The sequence below is a fragment of the Cavia porcellus genome, unplaced genomic scaffold (assembly GCF_034190915.1).
Source record: "Cavia porcellus strain 051 isolate PalLab524CR breed Dunkin Hartley unplaced genomic scaffold, mCavPor4.1 scaffold_29, whole genome shotgun sequence".
In the NCBI taxonomy this organism is placed as follows: domain Eukaryota; kingdom Metazoa; phylum Chordata; class Mammalia; order Rodentia; family Caviidae; genus Cavia; species Cavia porcellus.
Genome location: NW_026947512.1, coordinates 30,072,946 through 30,094,779, shown reverse-complemented (window position 1 = coordinate 30,094,779; position 21,834 = coordinate 30,072,946). Strand labels below are relative to the sequence as shown.

At 35.0% G+C, this 21,834-nt stretch overlaps 1 protein-coding gene across 1 annotated transcript in view; it reads left to right on the top strand.

Annotated features, from left to right (window-relative positions):
* Positions 1 to 21,834, top strand: part of Cdc73 (cell division cycle 73) — a 143,749-nt gene that overhangs the window by 102,169 nt on the left and 19,746 nt on the right. The window contains exons 12-13 of the mRNA XM_063239805.1: positions 2,277 to 2,312; positions 2,605 to 2,692. Coding sequence (XP_063095875.1) covers positions 2,277 to 2,312; positions 2,605 to 2,692 — 124 coding nt within the window. The remainder of the gene's footprint in view (positions 1 to 2,276; positions 2,313 to 2,604; positions 2,693 to 21,834) is intronic.

Below are 21,834 nucleotides of genomic sequence, written 5' to 3'. Positions count from 1 at the left end.
TTAGAATTTAGTAAACACGTAGTAGGAACTGGGTGAGGACTGAAGGTGCATTATTATGTTTTAAGATTTTCATAACAATATCAGGATGTAGAAACTGTTACCTCTGTTTTATAGTTGAGGAAACTGAGGCTTAGCAAAGGTAATCAGTACCAGAATAATTTGCCCAGGCCCATGGTGGCAAACCTGTGGCACATGTGCTGCAGTAGGCTGCTTGTATCATTGAAAGCTCTAAGAAGATTGGCAGTCACTGGCCTAGGCAGTGGCAAGTGGGAATATGATTTTAAGTCAGCTGAGTAAGACTGTGATCATTCTGTCATACAGACTTCTTTTATTATTCTCTCACCCCTCACCTCTTTCTTCTTTAAATCAAACTTATTAACTGCCCTGGTCACTACATAGTAGAGAACTTATTAATATTCTTTTATAGTTTTTACTAAACCTTTAGACTTTTAGTATGTGTGAACTTCGCTATTTTGCTTTCATCTTACACTGAATCTTCTGAGCCTTTATTTTAGTAAATGTTTTTTAAATTCTTGGATCTGTTTGTTACTTGTTTGACAAAAAGGAAGGGAAAGAGGGAGAGAGAGGAAGAAAGACTTCTGTGACTGAAGTAGCACTAGAATTCCTTTTTCCTTGCAGGACTCAAACTCACAACCTCAAGCTTGCCAGACAAGCACTTGTGCCACTGGGCTAAATCCCCGGCCCCTTCCTTCTGTCATATCTTGTCATTCTCTTTAGTCATACTCATATCAACTTCTTTTTCTTACTTATATATGTTTTCTATTTATCAGTCCCTAAAGAAATATAAGTATTTACTGTGACTGTAGACACTGTCTAGCTAATCAGATTTACTTTTGACCTGTATTTCTACAAATAATTTTAAGAAAATTTTTTTCTTCAGTAAGAAGAAAGATGAGTTGATAACAATAAATACGTATATGTATAAACATGTATTTGTGTGGCTGGGATGATTATATTATTAACTTTATAATCTGGCATCAGAATGACATAGTTACAACAGAAGAGTAGGAAGCAGTTTGTTATCTTTAAGATGAAACGTATTCCAAAAGTATTTGTTTTCTGATTTCTTTAAAGGTGGTATCTAAGAACTGACATTTGAATTAGAATTTCTTCCCTGCCATCCATCAGTCATGTCTTTAGTTTAACACATGTTCAGTATATATACAGAGTACATATGCGATGGTTTTTAAATTGATAAATCATATTCTCATGTGGAACAACATACCAGCTAGATTGCAGTGTGTAGGTACTATTCCTTTTATCTTTGCCTTAAGAGTCCATTCATCTCCAGTTTTACTTAGTGTACCATGTTATTCCTTCATTCCCTTTCCATGAGCTTGTTTTATACAGCTGTACATACAAGTTCTTTTGTCACACTCTGCATTCTATGCTAAATCTCGCTAAATACCTACATTTATTAGAAATTTACATACATAGTGTTTAATGTTTGTGTTGAAAAGTTCTGACAAGTACGTACAGTACTGTCTTGTATTCTCTATTACAGCATCATGCAGAATGAATTAGAATTTTACATCTTATAAATTTTTGTTTATTTTTGTGATTTCAGTAAACCAAAACATAGCTCTTAGAAAAATTTGACAAAACTTTATTATATGGATAAGTACTGGAAATTGACCATAACAGTGTTTTCTTAAATATTCATCATGAATTATTAATGCTATTATGTCAACAGGTATATGCATTATAAAGCCTGTTACATGTACAGACAGTAAAGAGATCAATATTTGTTTTAATATAACCAAAATTGCTACTAATAAGTAATTTCCAGATAATACAGACCTTTAGATATATTTGCCTTGTTGCTTTTAATACTCTTCCTTGCAAAAAAGAAGATACTATAAGAACTATTTTAGATCTTAACTCTCAATAGCTCCTTCTTCCAAAATCGCTTCTTGCCCCCTCCTGTCCTGCCAACAGTGTTACGTACTTTTGTAGTACTGTTTTTACATTTGTGGCAGAAGTAATCAGTTTATTATGAAATTCCTTTCTTTGCCAGACCTAAACATCCACGAACATAGACAGTCCATGGCACTGTACACGCCTTCTTTTCTTGTGACTACAGATGGTTAAGTAAGACATTTTAATATTTTTGTGAAGCAAAGAAATGCATTGAGATGTATGTTTTTTATTTTATAGATAACCATGTATGAGTATAAATAGTTTTTAGGCATCTTTCTAAGTTTGAAAATAACAATATAGTTTTTATATAACACAATTTCTTTTTCTCCTCATAGTTTCTCAAGCAAGACCTCCCCCAAATCAGAAGAAAGGTGAGGTTGAGCAAATATTTTTAAACTTACCTTGGAAGATAAATGTGGAAAACTGACAAAACCAGGGCTAGCATTATGCTTGTTCATCTATAACAAATGTAGGTGGTTGGTATCCATCCTGATTAGTCAGTGCTTAAGCAACACTGATTATTAAATGTTTTTATTATTACTGACTTAAAATAGTTCTTAAAGTCAAAAGAATTAAAGTTATAAATTTATAAACTCAATTTTCAGAGGAGTGTATAATTCCTTTTCCTAATATTTGTTGTCTTTAAAACTTTTGTTTTTACAGGATCACGCACACCCATTATCATAATTCCTGCAGCTACCACCTCTTTAATAACCATGCTTAATGCAAAAGACCTTCTACAGGATCTGAAGTAAGGAATTCCTTAAATTTTGTTTTTTAATAGTATATTGAGTTACTGTTGTGAAGCAGTAGTTACTGATTCAGTCTTCCTACTTTGAAGGAAACAAAATTGTACTTTAAGATATAGTTGAACTGTAACTTTTCACAAAGTGGTACATTCTTTGCTATCTAGTTCCTTTAGAGAAAGTTTCAGAAACTTCTGAGGTCCTGCTAGAAGGATATTACTATATTAACTTGTAAAATGAATTGTTCTGATTTTTTTTGATGAAGAGCTGGAGATATTTGTAAAAGAAATATTTTCTGTGTTGCATGTATGTATATGCCAGGGAGAGGGTGGAAAAGTACGGGCATAGTTCTTTACTATTTAGCATATACAGCAGTAAAGGTTAAAGAAATATGTACCTTATGGTAAAATTTATATGGTCTTACCTTTTTGAAATTTTTAACACTTCACACCCACCCTCTTTTCTTTCCCTCTCCACTCTCCTGTTTTTTTTCTCTGCATACTGGAGGTTGAGCCAGAACCTTCCAGCTGAGGTACATCCCTGTTGCCTTTTTTATTTTGATACAGGGTCTAGCTAAGTTGCTCAGGCAGATCTCAAATGTGCCATCTTTTTGCTTCAATCTCAAAAGTGCTGGGATTAAAGACATGTGTCACTGCCCCCAGTTCTCATTTCCTTTTTAAATGAGTACAGTTGCATTTGTATTGTATTTGTTCTAATTAATGTGCAATAGGTACAAAGTCGTCTTTCCCCTCTTGTAACAGCTCCACACTTCAACTTTAAGTAGTTTATATATTTTCCAGTAGCGTTTCTCTTTGTATTAATTATTATGAGATGGTGTTTTAGTCTTTATACTACTTCTTACATTGCATATGATATATAGAAGAAAAATAAGTAGTGTTAAAATAGTTTTAAATGACCTTAACATATGTACATTAGCAAGGATTAAAGGGAATCATGGTTGATTTTCAGAATACTGTGAAGTTTATTAGATGTAGCATAGTGAACAAAGTTTTGTCAGATTTTTTTTTCTTCTGTCATAGTGTGTATTAAAATGGGCATATATCTCACATACTGCATTAAGCACTGCTGGATGATGAAGGGTTTCAAGATAGTTCCTTCTGTTAGAATGCTTTTCATTGTATATGGGGAAAAATGTAATACATCAAAATGAGACATTGTCTTACAGTAGTTGGAAAGGAGGTTAAATGTATTGTTGTAATATTTTCATGATATTTGCTACTTTCTTACAGTACTTAGAAGTGGTCAGATTTTACAGTTGCAGTATGTGCCTGATGATTTAATCTTGATGTTTGTTAAAAGTTTGGATGATTGCCTGCTGATCTTAACATGTCTTTATTTGAACAATTCCTGGATTGAAGGCATGGTCTTGCAGAGTGATTTTGTAATTGTGTTCACATGTATTCTAAGAATAATCAAAGCCTTAATTGTGGGGGTGGGGGTGGGGGTGGGGATGGGGGTGGGTGTCCTGGGATTTGAACTGAATACTTTGCGCTTGCCAGGCAGGTACTGCACTGCTGAGTTATATGCCTGGCCCTTAAGTTAATTCTTTTGAGTTAAATTCTTAATTTGAGAATTTCTGGTCCACTAAGGTAGTGTATATTCAATTTCAGATAAGACCTAAGTGACCCTGAGGTTGGCCTTTGGGTGACAGATTATGTAGGGGCCTGCTTTCCTCCTAGAAAACCAGATCAGGGTGGATGTGCTTCCTTGACTTAATCAGGCATCGCCCCATTCATCTTTTCATTGATAGGTGCCTCTTCTTATAATTTTAATTCCCTGTTCCTCTGTGTGTGTGTGTGTGTGTGTGTGTGTGTGTGTGTGTGTGTGTGTGTAAAAACCAATGGAAACAAATGCATATTGCTTTTCTTCTTACAATACTAATATGTTGGACTGCTTGTCAGTTTTTCATTGAAATGATAGTGTTCTTCAGAACTTATCTGTGTATTTCAGATGTTTGTTATATTTTTATGCATTTCTAGGTGTTTGTAATGAGGTTTTATACTACTGGTGATTTTATACTGCAGTGTTGGAACTAGACGTTTATAAGATACTTTATCTATTTTAGATATTATAATGAGAATGCCAGTTGTACGTTAATCTGTTAAGGCAATAACAGATTTCTTAATTCATGCTTATATTTGAGTTATTCCTGTGGAGAATGTACAGAATATTTCAAAATATTTCAAAAACTATTTGTTTACTGTGCTATAAATAGATTGTTGGTTCTGTGATATGCTAAGCATTAGAAATTTTAAATCTTAAATCAGTCATATTGATGCCACAGCTATGAGAATCAGATTAATTTACTGATAACTCATTTGAGGATGTTGCTGTGTTTATTGTGTTTGTTCATTTAACAAACATCTACAGCGCAGTAGCCAAAAAGCTACTAGTTATGAAACTAAATATACAAGTCTAGTCTTCTAAGTGCTCATGTAATAGTGATACTAGTTGGTTAGACATCATTAATTAAAATTGAGTTAAAAAATTTGTTCTAGCCCTTAGTGTAAATTCCAGTTTCAGTGTCTTATGTTCATATTACGTATGTCCTTTGATAATTTACAAACATAAATCACATATTGAAGATAGGTTTAGAATTAAACTTCAGCGATTATCAGCTACTAAAAGCTTTATCTAGTACCTCTCACGGGTTATATGGTGTCAGAACATGCATAATAGTACTTTGTCTTTATCCAAAGAAATAGTTGAACTTTACTATTTCCCACATCTTAGGACCTAATAATATAGAATGCATGTAGCTTGACTCTCATTCCTGAATGAAAATATTGAGAGATAAAAGAATTCTTAGGAACAGTGACCTTTTAATTCTGCTAGTTGAAGAGCAAGAAAATAGCTGTCTCTTGTAGGCCAATTTAGTAGCCTGACCCTTTGGATAGGCTAACATTTTAAGATTGAGAAATTGAGTTTTATTTTGGGCGCTTGTAGTTGTGTGACAACCATCAAGAACAAAATGAACTCTACCATCAGTTCAATGGTATAATAATGATACTGTTTTATAATCTACAGGCCCAATGTTGATTAAATATTTTCAGTGATAACTAGGAAAATACTTCTATTCAGCAACATAATACCCAAAAATATGAATACTCTGATGTCTTTTTCAATAGAGTAACAATGATTGTGTAGGACGACAAAAGCAGCTTTCCTCTCCAAAAACAAAAACACACTTAAAATAATGTATGATCGATTAAAAATGGAAAGCAAAGGAATAACAGTTGCTGATTTCAACTTTTTCTACATGCAGAATTCACTTCTAAAAAGTACATAGAGTCCAGTTTCATGCATACCATATTCTATATCATACTGTCTTTTACTACCATAGATATTGTGAAATAGGAAGAAACTGTCCAAAAGGAAAAGGGAAATAAAGATAAGGGCAAAGGAAGGAAGGGGAAAAAATGGGAAAAGAAGGATAAAATGAGAATTGAGGCATAAGTGCCTGCCTGGCAAGTACAAGGTCTTGAGTTCGATCCTTGGTACCATGAGAGAAAGAGAGACAGAGAGAGAGAGAGAGGGAGAGAGAGAGGGAAGGAGCGAAGAATTGAGCTCTGCCGGTGAGGAGCAGAAGAAAGTTTGAAAAGGACACTGGAAAAAAAAGAATAATCAAGATACATCATATACAGATGTAAATTGGCTTATAATGGAGTGTGATCATTATATATCTAAATTGTATCAATAGTTAAATTTTTTTACAGTCAACTTAAATAACTTTCATTATAAAATATAAACAGCTTGCCACACACAAGTATAGCTATATATTTATCTTTAAATTTTAATTTATTTTACTTTTTATTTTATTGGTACATTTTAGGTATATATAACACTAACATTCATCATAGGGAGTTTGTACCTATGCATGATACATCTTGCTTTTCTTCTTTCCCGTCCCCCTCCCCACTTTTTTGGTACCAAGAATTGAACTCATGACCTCACTTGCCAGGCAGATACTTGTGCCCCTGAGCTAAATCCCCAGCCCTCCCCATCCCTTTTTATCTTTAAATTTTTAGTACTGTACTTTTGAATGATAATTTTCCATAACTATTTTCCATGAACAATATGGAAAGAAGGAATTTTATAAAGTTTTACAGATGTGGGTCTTTTGATTGACTCTACTATCCAATGAAGTGTCCCGGGTAATCCATAACTGGGTGAATAAAAAAATATTCTTCTGATGCTATACTTGAAATAGATTTGACAGTATCATTGAAACTGCTGACCTTATGCAAAGTGGATTACTTTGAAAAACTGTTTGTATGAGCATTTCTGTATCTCCTTTGTATTTTGTCATCAATATGTAAACTTTATTATCTTTCATAATCTGTGAAATAAGAGCTTATTTTCTGATGAGCTTTTTATATAATTTTTAAAAAGCAAAACAAAAGGTAGAAATAATACAGATTTTTTTAAAAAGTAGGAAGAAATCAACAATAGTTAATACACATTGTTATCTTAGAAGTAGTTGCTCAAGTTACAAAATCAAATCATAAAAAATGAGCATGTTAAAACAATGACAGCATAAACTGTTCTATTGATGAGCTAACCGAATTAGTACGATTATCTATTTTGCACACTTAAACATGCATAGTTATATGTGTATACCTACAAGTTGTTCTTTACTTTTGAACATTTTCTTTCCCTTTTATTATCACAATATCTATTGTGTGTGTGTGGGTGTGTGTGTATATATATATATTTATTTATTTAAAAGGAAAAAGAAAAAAAATCGGAACAAAACACAACAGTGTAAGGGTACAAGTAATTCAGAACTACAAAAAAAAAAAAAAAAAAAAAGAACAGTAAGCTATCACCAGTTAATAGATTACTTGCTATCATCTTAGAAACGGTGTTTCAGGTCACAGGATCAAAGTACACAAAGTGAACATTCAAACAGTGAGACTGCAAACAGTTGTGTTCAGTAATCCAATCAAAAATATTAATATGGTCTTCTATGTAACACACCTAAACACCCTTGCTGTTGTATCCTTCAGGGCACTTTTCTTTCCCTCTCTTTATTACAACAAAATTTACACATTTTGTGTTTTATTGCTCCCTTAGATCTGAGTACTTTTTTTTTGTAAGAGAATAAAATCAAGTATGATAAAACAAAGCTGTCAGTCAAAACCAAGGATAGACATAGCACATGATGTAAAAACAGAGTACAAGATTATCAACAATGGTTACCATAATGCCTCTTGCTTCCTTAAGAAGAATTGTGTATCTCATTAGGTATTATAAAGTTAAACAAAACAGTAGAGAACAAGACCAATAAAACCTAAACATTGTAAATCTTACAGAACCTCAAAAGAGGATAATAGTCAAACCAGAATAGGCATCATAGTGAATCTCATTGCCTTCAAAGTAGTTGCCTATACTCTGATACTTGATACTGTCATACAGAGCAGAATGGAGTCTAATCAGTCAAAACAAGATAACGGGGGGTATTACAGGACTTCAAGTTAATAGGAAATCAAACAAGTTACTATAATATATCCTGTTAGTTTTTTTTTATTTTTTTTCCCCTTAGTTTAAAAAAGAAATTTAAAAAATAATTTTTTAATGAATAAGGGAGAGGTTGAGATAAAAGAGGGCATAACAACATAATACAGGTTAAAGCATGACACTTTCAGAAACTTAGTGCTTTACCACCAAATAACCCGACTTAATAGTAGTTACCATAGTGTCTTTTTCCTTGAAATATTTGAATATTACTTGATATGCTATAGCATCAAACATATCAAGACTGTGTAACACCATTCAAGTGGATGAAAGCATTATAGAGTATTTAGAACGAGCTAACAGAAAAATGATCAGTGGTTTCTATATTGTCTCTTTGCCTATAACAATTTTTGTTTATACTACCACATACGATAAAATCCAGCAAGATACAACATGATAAAATCAATGGAGACAGAAGAGCCATAGTTTGGTGCGGCTTCAAAACAAGATGGTATTAAATCAGCACTAGCTATTATGGTGTCTTGTTTTCTTCAAAATAGCTTTTCATTGCATCACAGGCCATAATAGCAAGTAGCCCAAAATAAAGCCATTCCAATTAATGAGTGAAAACTTTATAAGGCTTCAAGGCCACATAATGGGGAATCATAGTTCCCACATACTTTTATATATTTGAATCATTTCCTACACTAGGGAAACTATTCGGTGTTCACAGATGCGAGTTTGATTTAGTTCACTTAGGAATATGGTTTCAAGCTGCACCCATTTATTGATAAATACCTCAATGTGATCCTTCTTTATAGCTGAGTAGTACTCCATTGTATAGAAATACAACAGCTTTTTATAATCCATTCCTCAGTTGATGGACACTTGGGTTGTTTCCAAGATCTGGCGATTATAAATTGTGCTGCTATAAACATAGGTGTGCATGTATCATTGTGGTATGATGCTTTCAGTTCTTCTGGGAATATGCCTAGAAGTGGAATAGCTAGAACAAATGGGACTTCCAATCCCAGCTTTTTGAGAAATCTCCAGACTAACCTCCACAAAGGTTGTACCAGTCTACACTCCTACCACCAGTGTAGGAGAGTTCTGTTTTCCCCACAGCCTCTCCAGCACTTGTTGTTGTTGGTTTTCTTGATCCTGGCCATCCTTTCAGGAGTGAGATGGTATCTCAGTGTGGTTTTAATTTGCATTTCTCTAATAACCAATGATGATGAACATTTTTTCATGTATTTATTTGCCATTTGTGTTTCTTCCTCTGAGAAGTGTGTATTCATCTCAGATGCCCATTTTTGGATTGGGCCTTTGAATTTTGGGGGTCTGAGTTTTTTTAATTCTTTATATGTTTTAGACAAAAGTCCCTTGTCTGAGGGGGAGTTCACTAAGATCTTTTCCCAGTTTGTGGGTTTTCTTTTCACTATGCTGGAGATTTCTTTTGACTTACAGAGGTGGTCCCAGTTACTGATTCTGGGAAGTATTTCCTGTGCAGTTTGAGTCCTGTTCATGAATTCTCTACCTACTCCTATGTCTTCAAGGTTTCTACCTAATTTGTCTTCCAATAGATTTAGTGTTTCTGTTTTAATATTCAGATCTTTGATCCATTTAGAGTTTAATTTAGTACATGGTGATAGGCTAGGGTCAAGTTTTAGTTTTCAGCAAATGGAGAGCCAGTTTTTCCAACACCATTTATTAAAAAGACTGTCATTTTTGTAGTGAACCTGCTTGGCTCCTTTATCAAAGATAAGGTGATTGAGTGTGTTTGTAGTTGTGGTTGTATCTTCTAATCTATTCCATTGATCCTCTGCTCTGTTTTGATTCCAGTACCATGTTGATTTTACTACTGTTGCTTTGTAGTGTAACTTCAAGTCAGGGATTGTTATGCCTCTTGCCTTGCCTTTGCTGCTTAGAATTGCCTTTGCTATTCTAGGTCTCTTCTGGTTCCAGATGAATCTTAGGAGTGATTTTTCTAGATCTATTAGGTATGTTGATTGTATTTTTATTGGGATTGCATTGAATCTGTCTAACAGTTTTGGGAGAATGGCCATTTTCACAATGTTTATTCTTATCCATGAACATGGGATGTCTTTCCATTTTCTGAGATCATCTTCAGTTTCTTTTTTCAGTGTATTATAATTTTCCCTGTATAGGTCTTTCACTTCTTTCGTAAGAGTAATTCATAAATATTTCATTTTTTTGCTTGCTATTGTGAAGAGTGTGACTTCTCTTATTTCTCTCTCTGTGATTTTGTTGTTAGTGTATAGGAATGCTGTTGATTTCTGAGTATTGATTTTGTATCCAGCTACATTGCTGAATTTATTTATTATATCTAAGAGTCTTTCAATGGAGTTTAGGGGGTCTTCTATGTAGAGTATCATGTCATCTGCAAACAATGACAATTTAGCTTCTTCTTTTTCTATCTTTATCCCTTTTATTTTTCTCTCTTGTCTAATTGCTCTGGCTAGTACTTCCAGTACTATATTAAATAAGAGAGGTGATAAAGGACATCCTTGTCTTGTGCCTGATTTTTAAAATAAAGGCTTTCAATTTTTGGCCATTTAGTATGATACTGGCTGTTGGTTTGTCGTAGACGGCCTTTATTATATTGAGGTAAAGACCATCTATTCCAATTTTCTGTAAAGTTCTTGTCATGAAATAATGTTGGACCTTATTGAAGGCTTTTTCTGCATCTATGGAAATGATCATGTGATTCTTACTTTTAGCTTTATTGATATGGTGGATTACATTTATTGATTTACGTATGTTGAACCATCCCTGCATGCCTGGGATGAATCCCACTTGGTTATGGTATATAATCTCCTTGATGATTTGCTGCATCCTATTTGCCAATATTTTATTGAGGATTTTTTTTTGCATCTGTGTTCATTAGGGAGATTTGTCTGTAGTTCTCTTTTTCAGTTGGGTCTTTCTCAGGTTTTGGTACTAGAGTAATATTTGCTTCCAGGAATGACTTGGGAAGGATTGCTTGCCTTTCAATTTCATTGAAGAGTTTGAGGAGTGTCAGTATTAGGTCTTCTTTGTATTTCTTGTAGAACTCTGCAGTGAATCCGTCTAGGCCTGGGCTCTTCTTTGTAGGTAAGGAATTAATTACATGTTCAATTTCATTGATAGAGATTGGGTTATTTAGCAGTTTTACATCCTCTTGATCTAGCTTTGGTACTTCATATGTTTCTAAGAATCTGTCTATTTCTTCTGTGTTATCAAACCTTTGAGAGTAGAGGTTTTCAAAATAGGTGTTGATGATCTTCTGTATTTCTATTGAGTCTGTAGTGACTTCACTTTTTTCATTTCTTATTGCATGGATTTGAGCTCTTCCCTTTTTTTAATAAGGTTGGCTAGGGGCTTATTGATTTTATTTATTCTTTCAAAGAACCAACTTTTTGATTCGTTAATTCTTTGGATTGTTTTCTTAGTCTCTATTGCGTTGATTTCTGCTCTGATTTTTATAATTTCCTCTCTTCTTTTGGCTTTGGGCTTGACTTGCTCTTCTTTTTCTAGCTGTTTGAGGTGTAGCATCATGTTGTTTATTTGTATTCGTTCTGTTTTCCTGATGTGAAACTCAGTACAATAAACTTTCCTCTGAGGACGGCTTTCATTGCATCCCATAGATTCCGGTAAGTTGTATCTATATTTTCATTTGTTTGTAGGTATTGCTTAATTTCTTTTTTAATTTCCTCTGTGACCCACTGACTACTCAAGAGTGTGTTATTCAGTTTCCATGTGTTAGTGGAATTTTTGCAGTATCTTTTATCGTTAATTACTAATTTCATAGCACTATGGTCCGATAGCATGCAAGGGATAATTTCAACTCTTTTGCATTTATTTAAATATGTTCTGGGCTTAATATATGGTCTGTTTTAGAGAATGACCCATGTACTGCTGAGAAGAATGTGTATTCTGTTGTTGGTGGGTGGAATACTCTGTATATGTCTATTAAGTTCATTTGTTCACAGTTGCAATTCAGTTCTTTTATTTCTTTGTTGATTTTCTGTTTGGTTGATCTGCCCATTGGTGTCAATGGTGTGTTAAGATCTCCTGTCAGAATTGTGTTACTGCTGATTTGGTTTTTCATTTCTGTTAGTACTTGTTTTATATACCTGGATGCTCTGGAATTTGGTGCAATATATTTAAGATAGTTATCACTTCCTCTTGGAGTTTTCCCCTAACCAGTACGTAGTGACCTTCTTTATCCTTTCTGATTATTATTGGCTTGAAGTTGACTTTGTCTGCAAACAGAATAGCTACCCCCGCTTTTTTTTGGATTCCTGTTGAATGAGGTATTGTTTTCCATCCTTTGACTTTCAGTCTGTGAGTATCCTTTTGAGTTAGGTGGCTTTCTTGTAGACAGCATATGGTTGGATTTTGTTTCTTGATCCATTCTGCCAGTCTATTCTTTTTAATTGGTGTATTGAGACCATTTACATTAATAGTTAGAATTGTTGTGTATTGGTTTATTGTTGACATATTATCTTTCTGCTGTTGCATGTTTTTCTTTCTGCTCTGTTTAATTGTCTGCTTTGTTTAGTGGTTTTTTCCTAAATGTATCTAGGCTGTCTTTCAGTATTCTTTGCAGGGTTGGCTTGGTGATCATGAAGTTTTTAGCTGATCTTTGTCATGGAAGTATCTTATTTCTCCATCGAATTTGAAGGACAGTTTTGCAGGGTACATCAGCCTAGGTTGGAAATCATTTTCCTTTAGGATCTGAAATACATCACTCCATGCTCTTCTTGACCTTATTGTTTGTGCTGAGAAGTCTGCTGTAATTCTGATCCAGTTTCCTTTATAGGTCATCTGTCTTTTCTCTCTGACAGCCTTTAATATTCTGTTCTTTTGTTCAATTTCTGGGATGGTCATTATTATATGTCTGGGTGTAGATTTATTTTGGTTGTGACTATTTGGAGTTCTATATGCTTCATTGATCTTGATATCAGTTTCCAATCTCATGTTTGGGAAATTTTCAGCTATTACTTTTCTAAATATCCTCTTGACATCCTTTATGTTGTCCCCTTCTTTTTCATTTATCCCTATCAACCTTATGTTGTTTCTCTTTGCGTCATCCTGTAGGTGTTGAATTGTTATTTCCTGATTTCTTGTTATTTTTAAAAGATCTTTTCTTTCCTGTTCACTGGCTGCAATCTTGTCTTCGAGGTCTGAGATTCTATCTTCACATTCATTGAGGCGGTTTTTACAACTTTCAATGGAGTTTTTGATTTCCTGTATCTCTCTTTGCATCTGTTTTATGTATTCTGTTTGTTTCTTATATTGTTCATCCAGGGATTCCCGCCTTTTGTTTATTTCCTCCAATTTTTTAACTGCATCTTCTTTAGCCTTGTTTAGCATCTGCTTCATGTCTTTTATCAATTCTTCCTTCATCTGAGAGATTATTTCTAGTTTGAATTCCTTTAAGGCTTCCCATACTTGCTTCTTTATTTCAGTTACCATTATTTTAGGTATTTCAGTTGTGTGACATGTGTTTTCTTCTATGCACATGGCTCCTGGGCTTTCTTTGGATGGGCTGGATGTTTGAGATTGCATTTTGGTCTTTCGTTTTGTCATTTTCCTGTATATTGGAGCTTCAAGTGTTGTTCCAGGTGTGGGAGAGAGGTCCGCCAGCCTGGGATGGGGTTCCCTGCGATGGCCCCACTCACTGGACTTGGCAGGGAACCACGGCCTCAGGCCAGGAAGAGTGTCTCCTCAGGCTGGGTGGGATTCCCAGACTCCATGGCTACAGTCACTGATCTGGCCTGGTCCTCAGTCTGATGGGGAACCGCCCTGGTCCCCAGGTCAGGGAGAGAGTTCCCGCAGGCTGGGTGGGACTCCCAGCCGCTGCTGCTACACTCCCCAGTCTGGCCTGGTCCCCTGTCTGGTAGGGAACCAGCCTGGTCCCCAGGTCAGGGAGAAAGTTCCCGCAGGTTGAGCAGAGCTCCCAGCTGCCGCTGCTACGGTCTCTCTATTGTACATTTTGAATCTTATTACTCTTCTCAGTTTTTTATCATTTACTTCTTACCCCAGAGACAATACGATACTTACAATTGTGAGTCTGATTTGTTTCACTTATGAGTATAGTCTCAAGTTGCCTCCATTTACCTATAAAAGCCTCAAGATAATCCTTTCTTATAACTGAGTAATATTCTATTGTATAAAAATATTACCTCTTTTTCATCCATTTTGAGGTTGATAGCCATTCTTTCTGGAGGTAGAATCTCAATGCTGTTTTAATTGGCATTTCTCAAATGACCAATGATGGTGAACATTTCGTCATGTATTTATTTGCTATTTGTGTATCTTTATGTGAGAAATGTATATTCATCTCAGATGTCCAATTATGAAGTGGGTTTTGAATTTGGGGGGGGGCTTGATATTTTTCTGTTCTTTATATGTTTTGGATATAAGTCCTTAGTCTGAGGGACTGCTGACTAAAATTCTTTCCCATTCTGTGGGTTTTCTTTTCACTTTGTTGGTGATTTCTTTTGAAGTGAAAAAACTTTTTCATGAGATGAGATCCCAGTTGTTGATTCTTTGAAGTATGGTTTGTGTTTTGTTCATGAACTCTTTGTCTACCCCTGTGTCTCCAAGACTTCTACCTACATTGTTTTTCAATAGATTTAGTGATTCTGTTTCAATATTTAGATCTTTGATCCATTGTGACTTTAGTGCATGGTGACAGACATAGGTCTGGTTTCAGTCTTTGGCATGTGGAGAGCCAATTTTTCCAGCACCATTTATTAGAGAGGCTATCCTTCTTCCAGTGAACATGTATAGCCTCTTTGTCAAATATAAGGTGGCTGAGTGTCTTTGTAGTTGTGTTTGCATCTTTTAATCTATTCCATTGATTCTCAGGTTTACTTCTTTGTCAGTACCATGCTGATTTTATCACTGTAGCTTTGTAGTATAATTTCAAGTCAAGGATTGAGGTATCTCCTGCCTTGCCTTTGTTGCCCAGAATTTCCTTTGATATTCTAGGTCTCTTTTGTTTTCAAATGAATTTTAGATAGATCTGTAGGGTATGTTAATGGTGCTTTGATTGGGATTGCATTAAGTCTGTATAACAGTTTTGGGCGTATGGCCATTTTCACAATGTTGGTTCTTCTATCCAAGAGCAAGGACTATCTTTCCATTTTCTCATATAATCAGTCTTTTTCAGAGTTCTATAGTATTCAGCATATAGGTCTTTTACGTCCTTTGTTAGGTTGATTTCTAAGTATTTTGTTTTTTTGGATGGTATTGTGAAAGGTGTTATTTCCCTAATTACTATCTCAGTGAGTTTTTTGTTTGTGTTCAGGAATGCTGTTGATTTTTGATTGTTGACTTTGTATCCAGCTACACTGCTCAACTTGTTAATTAAGTGCAGTAGTCTTTTGATGGAGTTTTTAGGGTCTTTTATGTAGAGTATCATGTCATCTGCAAATACTGATAATATAACTTCTTTCCTTCCTATTTGTATTCCTTATATTTCTCTCTCTTGTCTGATTGCTCTGGCTAATGTTTCCAGAACTATACTGAATAGGAGTGGTGATAGTGGACATCCTTGTCTTGTTCCTGATTTTAGAGTGAAAGCTTTCAGTTTTTGTCCATTTAGTATAATGTTGGCTGTTTGTCATAGATGGCCTTTATGAGACTGAGGAAGATACCGTCTATTCCAAGTTACTCTTTTTTTTTAAAACTTTTTATCGGTACTAGGGATCAAACTCACGACTGCCTGCTTGCAAGGCAGATGCTTATGCCGCTGAGCTAAATCCCCAGCCCCTTATTCCAAGTTACTGTAGGGTTTTTATCATGAACAAATGTCGAACATTATCCAGAGCTTTTTCTGCATCTCTTGAGATGATCATGTGGTTTTTGTGTATGATAAACCTGTAGTCCTGGAGTAAATCCCAGGTTATGATGTATAATCTTCTTGATGATTTGCTGCTATTTGTCCGTATTACATCAATGTTCATTAGTGAGATTGGCTTGTAGTTCTCCTTTTTGGTTGGGTTCTCCTTCTTTGGTTTTGGGATCAGAGTAATATTTGCCTCCAGGAATGAGTTAGGGAGGATTGGTTTCCTTTTAATTGCATTGAAGAGTTTAAAGAGTATTGTTGTTACATGTTTTCTAAATTTCTTGCAGAATTCAGCCATGAATCCATCAGAACTTGGGTTTTCTTTGTTGTAAGTTTTTAATCCTATTTTCAGTTTCAGTAGCTGCTACTGGGTTATTCAAAATTGTTGTATCTTGATTGAGCTTTGGTTAGTTCATACACTCGTAGAAATCTGTCAATTTTCTCTGTGTTTTCTGTCCTGTGTGAGTAGAGATTCTCAAAGTAGGTATTCATGATCTTTTGAATTTCCGTGGGATCTGTAGTAATTTCTCTCTTTTCTGTCCCTATTTGTGAGAATTTGAGTTTTTTCTTTAAGTTGTATCTGCATGTTCATTGAATTGCAGGTATTGCTTAATTTCTTTAATTTCATGTGTAACCCATTGATTAAGAAGTTATTATTTAATTTCCATGTATTTTTGCTCATTTTGCAGTTTCTTGGTTGTTAATTTCCAATTTAAGTGCACTATGGTCAGATAATATGCATGGGTAATTTCAGGCCCTTTACATTTACTTACGAATATTCTATGGGCTAATACATGGTCTATTTTGGAGATGGCCCATGTGCAGCTGAGAAGAATGTATATTCTGATGTGGTTGTAAATGTCATACTAAGTCCATTTGTTCACAGGTTTGATTCAGTTCTGTCAACATATTTCTTTTAATTGGTGAATTGAGGCCATTTACATTGATGGATATAACTGATACGTACTGGCTCAGCTTTGTCATCTACATTGCTGCTGTTCATTTCCTGCTATCGCGCCTTGGTTTAATTGATTGTCCCTGCTGGTTTCTTTCTCTTGTTGTTCTGGGAATTGTAGTCATTTTTGTCTCTCTCTAGTTAGTGTTTTAGTATTTTTTGGAGGGTTGGTTTGATGAACATGAATTTCTTCAGTTGTTCTTTGTCATGGAAGTATCTTATTTCTCCATTAAATTTCAAGGAAAGTTTTTCAGGGTACATCAGTCTGGGTTGAAAGTTGTTTTCTTTCAGGGCTTGAAATACCTCACTCCAAACTCATCTTGACTTGAGGGTTTGCGCTGAAAAGTCTACTGTGATTCTAATGGGCTTTCCTTGATAGGTGAGTTGTGTCTTTTCTCTAACAGCTTTTAGTATTCTGTTTTTATGCTGCATGTATGGGATCTTAATTATTATATGTTTAGGTGTAGATTTATTTTGGTTATGACTGGTATCATATATACCTCAATTTTATCTATGTCAGATTCTTTCCCCATGTTTGGGAAATTTTCTGCTGTTTTGTGAATAGCTTTTTTATCTTATTTGCATTGACCCTTGCATCTTCATTGATATCTATGAGTCCTATATTGTTCCTTTTTGCATCATCTTGAAGCTCTTGAATTGTCATTTGATGCTGCCTTGTTATTTTTCAAAGTTCTTTCCTTTCATGATTGCTACCTGCAGTCCTGTCCTCAAGCTCCAAAATTCTATCCTTAGTTTCATTCAAATGGTTTCACCAGCTTTCAGTAGAGTTTTTTATTTCTTGGATATCTCTTTGAATTGATTTCATGCATTCTACTTCTTTTTGGTGTTGTTCATTCAAGGTTTCAATCATTTTCCCCATGGTGTTGTACTTTTCTTTTTTTTTTTTTTTTTAACCTATGTCTTTTATAGCTATGCTGAGCAACTCCCTTATTAAAGTTGTCATTTCTGTCTTTACATGAGAAATTATTTCTAATGTGATTTCCTCTGTAGCCTCATGGATTTTTTCTTTATTTCACGTGCTATCTTTTCAGAAATTTCAAGTATATGACTTTTAATGTCCTCTGTTTCTGCGTCTCCTGTACTTGTTCCTGATGGACTAGATGTTTGAGATTGTATTTTGCTTTTTTTGTTTTGTTGTTTTCACCCCTTGGGCTAATATTTGGTCTTTCAATCCCACTAGTCTCAGCTGTCCATATGTAAGTGTCTTAGGTTCTACTGTGTGGTTGATGTTTGTCCAATTGCTGGGGCCCACAATAAAGGGGAGGGCCAATCAACTGAATTCTTCCTGCAGGACCTGCTGGTTGAGCCCTGTATTCTTCCTAGACTGACTAGCCTAGGAATATTAAGTCAACCTTTAGTTCCTGTTTTTACTATGGCTTAGGTTGTTCCAGGCCACTAGATCTATCTGGTTATAGTGTTTGCCTCAGCTGAGACCCTGCTGTGTCACTGGGTGTCTTGTAAACCCTTTTGATTTCCTCTGGGTTAGGGGAGGCCTTATATGCATTCTCTTCAATCCACCTGGTACGCTTTGTATGGAGGAGGGATTTACCCACACTGTTGCCAGGCTCACCAGGAACCTACTTCTGGCGGGGTACCTAGCTCTCCTGCTCCTGTTTACCCACTAAGCTCCTCACCACACTGTCACAATCCTGGTGAGGTCCTCTGAGTCTCCCATCAGCCCAGCAAGGTTCATCCACCATTGTCCCAGGTCCAGGGATTGAGGGGGAGGAGCAACCAATGACTTGTGGCAGTCCTAGTTTCCGCAGTCAAGCGAGTCTGGTGAGATTCTTAAATGATGGTTTCTGGTCTTTCAACCTATTTCCAGTCTTTCCAATTAAATTGTGAATTCTTTAGAGATAGGAGTTTTTATTTTATTTATAACTACGTTGTTTAAAGTAGTGTTTGCCTAATAATGTTTATTAAGTAAATGTTGAGCAAAGAAGGGAAAAGGGAATACATTGAGAAAGTTGGAGCTTAGAGTACTTATGTTCTTGAAATTCAGCATTTGAGTTTTACTTTATTTTGTTTTTAACCTATGATTAACTTACCCACCTGTCCTATTATTTAAATTAGGATGACCAAAAGTTACGTGTGTTTTTTTATATTTTTATAAGGTAATACAACAGGAAATATAAAAATGATAATTTAATCAAATTTACTCAGTACTTTTTCTGTGTATGATATATTTTAAAACATTCAATACACAATACTACATTACAGTCTAGATGGTAGTGTCTAGTCTCTTTCCAAATTCTTTTTGTATTATTGTCTTTCTTTGAACAGCGCACTTCACACTGTCATGCTGAGTTTTCCTTTTTTTCTGTGGGTGGTATAACTTCAGTAAAATGTCTGCCCACTAAAGGTGATGGTGAAGCTCTTGATGATGGACATCCTGTTTGCCATTTTCTTATCTTGTAAATCAATTATTTGGTCTGTTAGACTTAATCTAAATTGTAGGTACCTTTTTGAATCTCCTTGTTTTTGAATGAATAACAAATGGTTCCATATTGTTTGGGCCAGAAAGTTCATGAATAATATGTAATAATATTTTTTTCCTTGCTTTTTGATTACAAAATAGCTTGTTCGATGTTGATCACTCCTGTCAACAGCACCCATAAAATTATTAAAATCATTGACTACTATTGGAATTTTTAGTTTATCTCTTTCATGTTCTATCATTTTTCATATTATGAATAGTTGACCAGAAGGAGATGTCTTTTTAATCTATCTCATAACACAGACTTTTCCTCTCTGATAGTCTACATTTCTCCCTTTGTCAGTTTTTTCTTTGGCAGATCTTTTGGCACTTCCTTCCTGTTAAGTCTCAGGATCCCAAGCATGTCCATTTTGTATTGTAAAAGAACATCATTGAGTTCTGGAGAAGTAAAAATTTATAGGTTATTTCTCACCAATCAATGCAAATTAGTAAAAGAAAATTACAGGACAAATTAGAGCTCACTAGAACCAAATATCAGAGGTGAGTGTGCTTTAAATAAAAAGTATGCAAAAAATAGTTTATATAAAAGACATATGAGTGTATCTTGTGCAAACAAAAATGGATGGCACTTGCACAAGCAGTGCTTGGGATAGTAAGTCTATAAACTGATGTACTTCCCTACTAGTGCTCGGGGTGAACTGTAAAATGGTTAATACATTTATTTTTTATATTCTTTTCTCGACAAATAACAACTTTAGTTCCCTTGAGGTTTTGTTACATTTGGTATTGTCTTTTTCATTTAACAGTTTTTAGATCAGATCCCACCCCACCCCGAACCCTACCTTGTCCCCTTACTGGATATTGAACCCTGGGCCTTTGGCTGTGTTTCCAACCCTTATTATTTTAAGACAGGGTCTAACTAAGTTACCAGGCTGAACTTGAACTTGCAGTCCTCCTGACTCAGCCTCAGAGTGACCTTTAATTCTCCCTAACTCGTGTTGTGTTGTGTTATGTTATTTTTGTACCAGGGATTAAACTCATTACCTCATGCTTGCCAAGCAGGCACTTATGCTATTGAGCTAAACCCCTGGCCCTCCTAACTCATTTTAAAGGTTTGTGAATTGGGTGTGAATGCAGTTTTCAAAGTTAGACATAATTGACAGCTATTCATATTTTTATATTTGACTGCAAAAAATTCAAAAGTTTGTGAAATGTTAACAAAGAAACTTATCTTTTTCATTCTTCAAAATGTTGTGGTGAACACATTTAATATAATACAAACCTAAATTTATACTTCAGAGAATTCATGAAGTAAATTTTAGTGTATTTCTCTTTACTACAGAGAAGCCAAACAATAAAAATAGACCACATTTTTTGGATAGATTCTGCCTAATTTTTCTTCCAAGTTTAAAACACTCCTTTCATTGTTTTAACACCTCATTGCAGCTGACATATCCCCTACTGTTTGAGTCAGCTGGAGGCCTTGCTATGTAATTAGTGCATAATTGAAACCTCCTCCACACAATTATAGCACTGGCTGTAACCCATAGTTCAGGTTGGCATAGATTTTGTTTGTGTAAAACTGAAGATTCTTAAATTTTCTAGTCCTTCAGTGAGTAAGGAAAACAAAATTCAAGCTCCACTTAACCTTTTACATCCTAACTAATGAAATTAAAGTCACATTATGAATATACGTAAAAATACATTTTACTGTTATAAACAATACCTTGAGAAAAGTTCAATGGGATTGTGAGTTTATTTAAAATACACTGATCAGATGAAACGTATGGTTCTGGCCTTGGTGGCAGTTTCACGGGGCAAAATTCTAAAAAGGATGTTCAGAAGGTACATTTAGAGTTCCCCCTGCTATTCACCAAATATTGTTTTGTATGAACCTGGGAGGAAACTACAGTACTTGAGGCTTGGGAATAACCCCTGAGAAAGACAGAAAAAAGAATGGTCATGGAGTTTATACCTTGCTGGGAATAGTTCTTATAATATCAGTAGCAGAGGCAGGACAAAATGATATATAGCCACTTTAGAAAACAGAATTTTCTCTTCTCATCACATTGAAGATACTGTTGTACTGTCTTTAAGCTTACTTTGCTAACCATAGGTAAGCAGTTAGTGAGATAATTAGTGCTTTGAAGAAAATCTACTCTGTGTGGTTATTTTTATTTATTACTATTTTTAGGATTTTTTTTTTTTTTTTTTGGAGCCAGGGACTTTCTGTGTAGCACAGCTGACTGTGTAGCCCACACTAGCCTCAAACTCGTGATGATCCTTCTGTCTCAGCATGTCAAGTGCTGTGATTACAGGTGTGTAGCACCATACTTGGCTATGTGGGGTTATTTTAAAGATTATTTAAACTGTGTCTGCATACTGAGTTGTAGAG